Genomic DNA, 11,250 nt, shown 5'->3' on the forward strand with positions numbered 1-11,250 from the left:
GGGTCGACTGGGCTTGGTTTGCCTTTGTCGTGTCCGGTGCCTAGTGGCCCGATGCCGGGTGGTCCATCCAGTTTTATTCTTATTGTGACTTTTTTTTTAAGCAAGATTTTACAACTGAGTGGCTTGTTAGGCCATTTCAGAAGGCAATTAAGAATCAACCACATTGCTGTGGGTCTGGAGTCACATATAGGCCAGACCGGGTAAGGACGGCAGGATTCCTTCCCTAAAGGATATTAGTGAACCAGATGGGTTTTTACGACAATCCAGTAGTTTCATGGCCACCATTACTGATACTAGTATTTTAATTCCAGATTTTATTTAATTAATTGAATTTAAATTCCCCAGCTGCCGTGGCGGGATTTGAACTCATGACTCCGGATTTTTAGTCCAAGCCTCTGGATTACTAGTCCAGTAACATAACCACTATGCTACCATCCCCAGATTGGGTGGGTGGAAATCAGCCCATCGCTTCCACATTAAGGAGTTCACTTACTAAAATGTAAAGAGAGTTGGGCCCATATCTAAAAGGCAAAATCACATATTTTGGTTTTTCCATGATTAAAGCAGCAAAAGGAAATTGATTGAATCTTGGTATGAAAATTGTATTCAGTTGATTCATACATTTCACGTAAAAATCAATCCTTTGGTTAGTTTACAATTCAGGTCATCTCACTAGAGTGCTTGACAGCCCATCTTCCGAAAGATGGGACATTTGCGCTAGTCCACAGAATGAAGGTTCTTATTGCTACGGTCTCCACATCATGCCATCATTCAACTAGATATTGAGCAGTAAAGGTACTTTCCAGAACATAGGGGCTGCAACTCTAGTGTCACAGAATCAGAGAGAATATCTGGGCCAGACCCAAAATTTGTAATACCCACACCTTCCACGTAATCTAAACAAAGCCACTTTCAGTGTTCAGATTTTGGATTTCATTAAATCCAAACTCGGTTTAAGTCACTAAAAGTAATTACATACGCAAGATCTGTTTGCACAAACTCATTCTATTTGTACAAATCAATTCATCCTGTTTGCATTGGAGATTGCATCAAAGCCCTGATCAATGTGTTTATATTGTCTCTACTTATCAATTCAATCCGACCACTGATCTGATAATGATTAAATGCTGAGACTTGCACATTAACTGGAATTAAGTATCTTCAGTGTTCTTCAAAAATGATTGAAAGTGGATCAGTAAGGAATATTTAAATGACAACTAGAATGAATGAAGCAATAAATACACATACTAAATAATTGCCGCTAACAGAGAACCTCTTCTGACAGTCCACCTGTGTAGCAACCAAGATCCACAAACTTCACCTTTGATTCTCATATACCAAAGATGCCTTTTTCGCTAGACTGCTCTGATACTTACATGCAAACATACAGGTTCATAATTGGGACAAAACCCTCAGAAAGTTGAGGATATTGCATATTTTCATCTCCAGGCATCTATATACAAAACAGAAGTTTATTTACATCTTACAAAATAGCATTTTAAAAAAATATACTGAAATACATTCCATTTTCATAACACACTTCTCAGAAGTTGGCCTATAGAAGGCGGTTATATGCAACAGGAAATGTCCTTTGATGTCGATGTCAAGAACTAAGAGCACTTTATCTAGTATTGCCATAATCAAGAGTCCAATAACTGAGTATATGTTACAGAAAAAGAAAAAAATTCATACAACTCAAATGTTCTATGAATTTGATGGCATCACTTGTAACATATGTTGTTATTCTGCAAGAATTTAAGTTGGTTCTAAATATCAACAATTCATCTCAAATTTGTTTCTTCATAATGAAAGTGGAATATAACAGAAGCTCCCTTTGGTGACCATGCAAGGAACTGTTCAAAAGTGGTTGATTTAGCTGAGTTCATGGCTTTAGTCCACTTGTATCCCAGGATCAGCTGTAACAGGTTAGGAGGATCAATGTATTCAAGTCCATAGTTAAGTATCTGGGAGAGTAAACAAATGCCAATTCATGTAAAATTGTCAATTTTTACTTCTTACATTGGGAAGCCACACTACAGTTAATCCTACCAGTACATTACAGCTGATGTATGTGCAGAAGTGGAGAACAAAAACACTATAGTCATCATTTTGCCTGCTATTCTCCCCAACTTGTTACTAACCATGTAGAAGCAATCTGGTCGTGCATCAAAGATAATCTGTAGACTTCTCACATACAACCGCTGTACAGTTTCCGGCTGTTGAAACAAAAATAAAAATTCTGTTAATATGCCAAAAGTAGTTAAGCTCAAATGCTACACTTTCAATCCAGGAAAAATATCAGCATTTTTTAAAAATTTGTTCATGGGATGTGGGCATCGCAGCAAGTCCAGCCCTAATTGCCTTTTAGAAGGTGGTGGTGAGCCGCCTTTTTGAACTGCTGCAGTCCGTGTGGTGAAGGTTCTCCCACAGTGCTGTTAGGTAGGAAGTTCCAGGATTTTGACCCAGCGATGATGAATGAACAGCGATATATTTCCAAGTCGGGATGGTGTGTGACTTGGAAGGGAACGCGCAGGTGGTGTTGTTCCCATGTACCTGCTGCTCTTGTCCTTCTAGGTGGTAGAGGTCGCGGGTTTGGGAGGTGCTGTCGAAGAAGCCTTGGCAAGTTGCTTCAGTGCTTCCTGTGGATGGTACACACTGCAGCCACAGTGCGCCGGTGGTGAAGGGAGTGAATGTTTAGGGCGGTGGATGGGGGTGCCAATCAAATGGGCTGCTTTGTCCTGGATGGTGTCGAGCTTCTTGAGTATTGTTGGAGCTGCACTCATCCAGGCAAGTGGAGAGTATTCCATCACACTCCTGAATTGTGCACCAGCATAGCTGTGATATTTAGCTAATAAACCAGGTAAGTATAGCTTAGGTAAGTAAATATCAGGTTTCAGGTAAATGACTGTTATAGATGCAAAATGAAAGAAGAAAACCAAAGTGCAGCAGCTGGAGTGGAATGGTCATGTATTAAATATATTTATAATATAATACTGTATGAAAAATAATGTTTTCCAGGATAGAAATGTCATATTACAAAAATTTAGAAGCCCTATCCCCATCCATTACGTAAATATGGAAGAGTGCATTCACCCAGTTTTAAAAAAAAATTGAAGTCACCATGTGTTTATTTAATGCTTCAGCAATAGACTTTTCCCACTCCATATTCAATCTCTCAGCTTCTATCGGGACCACTATTCTGGTATGGTTATTATCTGAATGCCCAGGCCAGACTTTGCATTTAGAAATGCCTGTAAAAAAATTCTACAAAACTTTATTACAATAGGAAACCAAACTGACCATTCACCGAGAATGCAACAGACTTTAAAACTATGCCAAATTTCAAAATGGCATCTCTGTATTTTGTAACACATTGCAAGTTCTCAGTATATACTGAGAACTCAAAATGTATGTAGCTGTGACACTTATTTATTATCCTGCACAGGCAAGGAAAACATGTTATTTTCTAGCATCCAATCAAAAAATGCTTTCTTCACTCTTAAATCTCTTACAAACTTCTTTCCAAATATGCACCCTCCCCAAATTCCACAGCCTAGGACCTCTCCTTGCAACAGTTAAACCTCTAATTAATTGTGAGCAGGATATATTTAAAATTTTACAAGTGACAATTCAAACATCATATTTTATTATGGATGCACAAATGTCTTTTAAAAAAATCCAGTCATCTAAGTGCTATGTTTTCTGACCTGAGGGAGGAATCAGCAGTTTGTACACATCTGTCAGTGCACACTAACTGACATTAGGAAGAATTAGCTTCCAATTGACTTCAGGAGTGTGTTTATAGCAATTAGACCTTTTAGCCCAAAAGGAACATAACTCCACCATAACAACAGAACAATATTATACAATATAATGTTCATTACATTGTATAATACTCCTGTCCTTATAAAACAATGCATCCTTGAGTATGAGCAACACCATGGGTGGTCAGCTTTATAAAAGTTTTTAAAAAGTAGTAAAATGCTTACCTTTGATAGGTCAGCTTTCGTGAAGTTATTAGCTTCTGGTCCACTTAAAATGTGTTTGCGACAAAAACTCACAACATACTCAACTTTGCAGATAGGATATCCAAGTCTGTTCTCCCCCTCCATTGGCCTATCAAGAAAACAGCTATATTTTAGAATTCAAATTAGCCTTGTTTAGTACCAGTCTATATAACATTTGTACTGTTGCGGAGTAAGAGACCATAATTGCTCTCTAAATCTATGGTGACAGTTGATAATGTTTTAATATAGTGCTTCTCATTCTTGAGCACAGATGATCACCCTCACACAAACGAATACAGCCTCGTCCAAAAGAGGGAAATACATAGAACACCAACACCTTCACCATGTCAGAAGATAGCTTCACTTGGCTAAGATCTTTGAGACTATGTACGAAGGCTTGTAAATTCTATCTTATGTTCTTTGGCAGAAAGTTTAGGGGATTTTAACAGACAAAAATAATAAAGGTTCAAGGACTCCAGAGAAGAAGGATCAAACCATGCATACATAGGATATACTGCAATAAAAAGAGGAAAACCACACTGAAGGTAAAGTTAACCTTCTTCCAATTTATTCATCCACCATGGATTGCAATCTGGTTTCTTGAGGTTTCACCCAAACAGTGTATTGGATTGAGCAGTGCTTTCTTCCATGATAAATGCCCTGCATTTCATACAAGCTTTAAAGGTGACTGCCTTCTACAGCTGTAACACTATGCAGCATAGGAAGTTGTTCACTGCAGACAACAAAGTCTGAGGTCCAATTGAATTGTAAATGACAGATGTACTCAAATGCCTTGGAGGGAAAATTGCCTGCCACAGCAAGGTCTGCAGTGTCAAGCATATGCCATTTATGTTTTTATCCTTTGCTACTAGAATCACAAGATTCAGCTAAAGAATTCTAAAACTAAAATTTGAGTCGAATAACTTTTGTTAATTTTCCAGTTCCAAAGATAGTTTTATCCAAAATGACGAAGCACAAATAGCAAATGTCGAGCTCAACTTAGACACGGGTGCTGACAGTAGCAAGGAGAAAAAAAAGCACAGGAGAGAATCTAGAATAAGATGCCTTTGAGATCACCAAGCTCACAAGGCTACCATAAAAGCTGTACAGGGAAAGTCCTGCGACCTATGATTGCCCTTGGTTGTTGGATCATTCAATTACATGGGGAAGATTAACGAGGAAGACGGTCATTTTAACTGCTTTGTCTATGATTAAATGTTGATAAAATTAGCTTGTCCTGCTGATGAGCATATCAAATTTGATCAATGGCCATCACAAAGAGATATTTAATGGTGTACATTAACATTAAAAAAAATTCTGTCCAGTCAGTGGATACACAAATTATAAAACAGGGGCTAGAGAGCTATGGGTAGAAACTTCATTCATAAACATTACTGCATCTTTAAGTTGCCAATGAGAATCTACACAAAATCTCTAATACCTATGGCCTAGCTCAAGTCCTAATGGATTTGTTAATATCAACTCTGAATATTAGATTAACTTGCATTATTTGTAAATCTCCTTGTTGACTTTATATTAACCATAAATAGCAAATACATTCACACCAAGGCATCTGGTAGATAAACATTTGCTGAGGTCCAATTGAATTGTAAATGACAGATGTACTCAAATGCCTTGGAGGGAAAATTGCCTGCCACAGCAAGGTCTGCAAAGGAAGTACATATCATCCTCACTGTCTCACTTAATAAAAACATACCCACACACCCAACTAATGAATCAGTAACACTGAAGCTGCACATACCCCTTACAGAAAATGCATTTGGTGCAGATCTCTACAATTGAAAACATCTCTCACTAGCAATCAGTGACTGGTTAGAATTAGCATTTATGTTAATCTTTAAACTGGACTGCAGAGTAAAAGTTTCCCAAAAATTAAAATTGAGACACCAACAAAAAAAAAAATCTACTTCTGCAGCCAAATGTGAATATATTAATATTTTTTGGCAATTCATTACCAAAACAAAGATCAAATAAATATTTGGAATACCACAGCACCTGTTCTAAGTTCAGATCCTCTTTTCGGCTTTACCAGTCTTAACCTTGAGTCACGTTGCTTCTACTGTACAGGTACCTGCATAATGTTAGAACAATTAAAACAGACAAAATGGAAGAGTTAACATACTATACTTAATTGGAGAGATGAGCTTCAATGGTTCAAAAGTCCTGTTCGCATCAGAGACTTTTCTTACTGTTGCGTAAATAAGTTGATACAAGTTACAGAATTAAAAACATCATCTGTCAAAGCATTACATACCAATAACGTTTACCAGAGAGGACGGAAGCCATCGTCTTTTACCCCTACTGCAAAGTCAGCTTCCTTGTCACTGATTCTGCCCTCATCCCACAGCTGCTCTGGCAGGCTGAACTAGACTATTTGTATCCTTGGAGTCCTGTTTGACCCTGAACTGAACTACAAACTCCATGGGCTCTATTTTAGCACCCGCGATCGGGTGCATTCCTGGCAGGGTGGGGGGGCTACGAAAATCAGGGATTCCTGGGGTGGGTCGGGAGCCCGGCTCCAACCCACCCCATTTCCGGGTTCCCCACAGACACGCTGACATGCGCGCACAGCCCCCGCATGTGGGACTCCCGCCGGCAATTAAAGCCGGCGGGGTGCCACTTAAGGTATTTATTTTGGTATTTCAGGTCGTTTACAGACCTGATTAATGTGATATTTTAGGAGGGTTGGGATTTTACAAACAACTGGGACTGTTTCCCGTACTGGGGGAAACACTCCCAGTTGAAATGGACGTGTTGCAGCCATCAGCCTGTGGCAGCTGCAAAGGTCCATTTGACTGGGGTGGGGCGGAAGAGAAGAGACCCTCACTCATTGCAAGGAGGCCACTCTGTCACCTTGGACAAAGTTTGGCGTCCACCACCCTCCTCCTAACAACAAAATTCACCAACTTGCACACTTACCCCGGTGTGCAGACACATTTACCTATCTTGCGGACCCCCTCAGATGTACATCTTCCGGATGGGGGCCGCCGTAGCTGCAGTCATGACCTCCTCGGAGGGTGAACAGCATCACCAGCCTCGCCGTCTACCTCTGACACGTGGAGCTCCACAACACAGTGCTGTGACACATCCACCTGCACAGCAGGAGGGAGGGCAACCACAGAGAGAGATGCATCACAGAGAGCACCACCCTCGCCACAGGGTCCACAGACCGAGGCTCAGCTTCCTGGACCTCTGAGCAGCAGTGCACACGGAGGCTCAGAGTCACTCGACATGTAGTCGTGGACATCTGCAGCCTCCTTCATGCCGAGCTGCTTCCGGTTGGCCCGAGCACCATCTTCTTACCGGTCGCTGTCAAAGTCATCACTGCCCTCAACAACTTCTCCTCCGCATCCTTCCAGGGTGCCACCGGGGACATCGTCAACGTCTCTCAGTCGTCTGCACAAAAGAGCCCTGCAAATACACCTACACCCACTCTGCAGTGACACAATGGGTGGCATCAGGTGTGGGTCTTCATTGTGATACTCAGGAAAAGGCATTATTGCACAAACCAGACAAGATTCGCAAAGACGTGGCAGTAGTGGTGCCAATTTAATATGTAATGTGAGTTGCTCAGAAATTAAATAAAAGTAAAAACCATGACAAACCCTCAAACGCACTTGTGCATCCCCTTCATGCTCACGACACGTTTGCCTTACGCTACCTACTGCACATATGTGATGCATGCCCTGTGGCTGCAGCACAGGTAGTGGCAGATTGAGTGAGGCTGACCGTGAAAAAGATGCATGAGAGGGTGAGTATGAGATAGAGCCATGAGATTGAATGAGGATTGGGTTGAGTGGTAGTGGCAGGATGAGTACTGGCGAGGTGAGTAAGTGCAGGTAAGATGAGGATGAGGTTTGAGTGGGTGTGAGGAGTAATGGGACAGAGTTGTGTTGGCAGTGCAGAAGGAGATGTGGGGTGGGGGCGGTGATGTGGCAGACGGAGTGTAGGGGAATGAGTAAGTGTACTCACTTTGGCTGACCTACTTAGGTCATTGCAGCGCCTCCTGCACCGTATGCAGGTGCGCGATATGTTGGTGGTGCAGGTGACCTCCTCTGCCGCCTCGAGCCAGGCCTTCTCGGTGGCAGAGGCAGGCTGCTTCCTCCCACCCGCCAGGGGGGGAAGATCTATGTCCCCCCCTCCTCACCCCATCCAATGACACCTGGAGTAAGGCATCATTAAACCTGGGAGCAGCCTTCCCCCTGGGCTGCTCCATGCTGTCATTTTTGCTATTTCTTGCAGCATCAGTCAGTGGAGGACTGCCCCTTTAAATAAAGCTCCTCCAGCTGACAGACCTTACTGCGCATGTGCAGTCCGCCCGCCGCGCAGCTCAGCAGCGGGGAACCTGGAACAAGAGGTAAGTGGATCCAATCAGCCTGCGATTGCACGCGGGGCAGACTGATTTCACCGGGCGCGTGGGTACGCCCCCCTGCCGCCATGGTAATATCGGGCCCCATATCTCCACCATCACAAAGACAGCACTCTTCCACTGCCACAACACCCCTACTTAAGCCCCATTGCCACAGAAACCCTTATACCGTTGTACCCATTTATTTGCAACTTGCTTAATTGCAATTCCAGTTTTAATGCAACCATTTCTATAGCCCTGTTTTGTCCTCTATACTTCCTACTGTGAAGTTTTTTTTTATTGCAAATTCCGCTAATGTGTAAGCGTGGCACGCAGAAGTACCGCTTTAAGGAGACTTTTCACATTTGAACCTGAGGCTTTCACCTTTCAATGTGATTGGGTTTGTTGGTCAACATGCCAAAAACCAGTATGGCCTGGTTCACAGTCTTCGCCAATGTTTGTTAGTGTTGTGTGGAAGTCGAATTTCTTTTCAAGGTGGCTCAACAAAAAAAAGCGCCTGACTTGCTAATGTACGTGCAACTGGATTTTCTGAACAGTGCAAAGGAATTGAACAATTTGCATTTATATAGTGCCTTTAACGTAGTAAAACATCCCAAGTCGCTTCACAGGAACGTATTCAGACAAAATTTAACACCGAGGATTCGATAGCTAATCGCACAGAGGCATGGCATTTCTCAATCTCAGGTTTCTGGAATTTGGAAAAAATAACATCTTGAAGGACTCAGGAAAAAAAAACAAGAACAAGGATGGGAAACAGAAATGTGAAAGAAAGATGGCCAATACTGATGAAGTGCTGTATCCACCAGACTGCATTTAAAATTGGGACGAGACAGAGAAGGGACAGTGCAGAGATTGATGACTTCTGATCTCCACCAAAAAAAATTACTTTGCAGCATTTTTCATTAATTTTTGATATACTACATTTCACTTTAAGATATTGTTATAAATTTAGACAAATAAAAGGTTGTTATGCATCAAACCATCCTTGATTTATGTTGCTTTATAGAAATTCCCACTTTATCGCAATCTGCAAGGCTGGTTTGAGCGGGTTTGTTCGTATGCCTGTGTCACCTCCAGACTCAATTACACCAACACTGTCTTTGTCAGCCTCCCATTCTCCATAAACACCAACTTGTCCAAAACTCTGCCACACATGTCCAGTGCCACATGTCCATTACCCAGCCCTAGTAACCCACATTGGCTCCCTACTCCCCGATGCCTCAAATTTAAGATTCCCATTCTCATTTTTAAATCCACTCGAGGCCTCACCACTTCCTATCCCTGTAACCTCCTCCAGTCATCCATCCTTCTTGAACACGCCACTCCTGCGATCGCACCCGAAACCCTTCCACCTCTCCTCCCTCTTTTAAAAATCCACCTCTTTCAGCCCAGCTTTTGATCACCCAACAACTTTCATTTAGAAAGCATCTTTAACGTAGTAAACGCCCCAAGGTGCTTCACAGGAACATTGTCAGACAAAATCTGACACCGAGCCACATAGAGATATTAAGACATGTGACCAAAAGCTTGGTCAGAGAGGTAGGTTTTAAGGAGAAGAGGTAGAGGGGCTTAGGGAGGGAATTCCAGAGTTTACTGCCTAGGCAGCTGAAGGCACAGCTGCCAATGGAGATACGATGGAAATCAGGGATGCACGCACAAGAGGAACGCAGAGATCTCGGAGGGTTGTAGGAAGTTACAGGAGATAGGGAGGGGTGAGGCCATGGATGGATTTGAACACTAGGATGAGAATTTTAAATTTGAGGCATTGCCAGACTGGGAGCCAATGTAGGTCAGCAAGCCCAGGGGTGATGGGTGAACAGGACTTGGTGAGAGTCTGGATACAGGTAGCAGAGCTTTGGATGAGTTCTAATTTCTCCTTCCCTGGCTCCACATCCTTGAAGCACTATAGGACATTTTTAAAATTTATATTAAAGGCACTATATAGAAGCATATTGCTGTTGTTGCATTTCACATTCAGTGTTCTCAAAAAACCTCCTTCACCAATGCATTTAAATACTTATCCATCAAATAAACAATGGGGTTTCTCAGCCAGGGGACTTTTGGAGTCTCGAAACTGCAGCTAAATCACCGACAGGAATCATTGCTACTGTAACGTCATGTCACCTCGGCCCAACCGAGCAGGCGGACTCCATTTTTATACACAAAGATTTCTAATGTCGCCGTTAAAGAGTATTTGCCAAAGCTCTTTGCAAAAGGCACTGCAACATAACATAAAGCGCCGCAAAAAGAGAAAAATGCACCAGCGTCGCCACACTTGACAGAATTCATTCACGTTCAAACGGGGAGACACACACACCCCGTCCTTGATCCCAAATTAAACTACCCAACACTTCTACATGGAGACGGAGGCACCAGACTAACTCAAACACAACGCCCGCCTGCACTCCCATCACAGTCACCCCCCAAACCTTGCTCTTTTGCGATGTTGACCGAGGGACAGCGCTCGCGCTCACCTGCCCCAACCGCCGTTGTTTCAAAAATTCAATTTGGCGCTTTCAACGTCAACTCCCCGGCGCCGTGACCTCATCACGCTCGACCAGCCGAGACGTCAAACCTCGGACCGTGCGAGGGTGGCGAAGATGCTGCTCCTCTGTCAACCGTCGTTCATTTTTCCTCCATCTCTATCCGTTTAGAGTGAGATGCGTTCGGAATTTATAAAAATCGGAAATTTAACGGTGCTCCAGCAGGCAGATGTGAAGCCCCGAACGTGTCTTCGGGTTGCCAACCCTCCAGGAATTTCAAAGATTAATCTCCTGGACAACTGCTGGGAGCAACCCAGGAGTAAAATTATAAGGACATTCAAAAAGGACGTGTTTTTTCTTCATTTTCTTT

At 42.6% G+C, this 11,250-nt stretch overlaps 1 protein-coding gene across 1 annotated transcript in view; it reads right to left on the bottom strand.

Moving 5' to 3' along the window:
* The window catches only part of nuf2 (UF2 component of NDC80 kinetochore complex), a 48,774-nt gene extending 37,842 nt beyond the window's left edge, over positions 1-10,932 (bottom strand). Inside the window, exons 1-5 of the mRNA XM_067989750.1 lie at positions 10,872-10,932; positions 6,024-6,099; positions 3,990-4,116; positions 2,142-2,216; positions 1,377-1,453 (exon numbers count right to left, since the gene is read on the bottom strand). Coding sequence (XP_067845851.1) covers positions 1,377-1,453; positions 2,142-2,216; positions 3,990-4,112 — 275 coding nt within the window. The 5' untranslated portion in view covers positions 4,113-4,116; positions 6,024-6,099; positions 10,872-10,932. The remainder of the gene's footprint in view (positions 1-1,376; positions 1,454-2,141; positions 2,217-3,989; positions 4,117-6,023; positions 6,100-10,871) is intronic.
* Between the last annotated feature and the right edge of the window lie 318 nt (positions 10,933-11,250).

The sequence above is a fragment of the Heptranchias perlo genome, chromosome 9 (assembly GCF_035084215.1).
Source record: "Heptranchias perlo isolate sHepPer1 chromosome 9, sHepPer1.hap1, whole genome shotgun sequence".
In the NCBI taxonomy this organism is placed as follows: Eukaryota; Metazoa; Chordata; class Chondrichthyes; order Hexanchiformes; family Hexanchidae; genus Heptranchias; species Heptranchias perlo.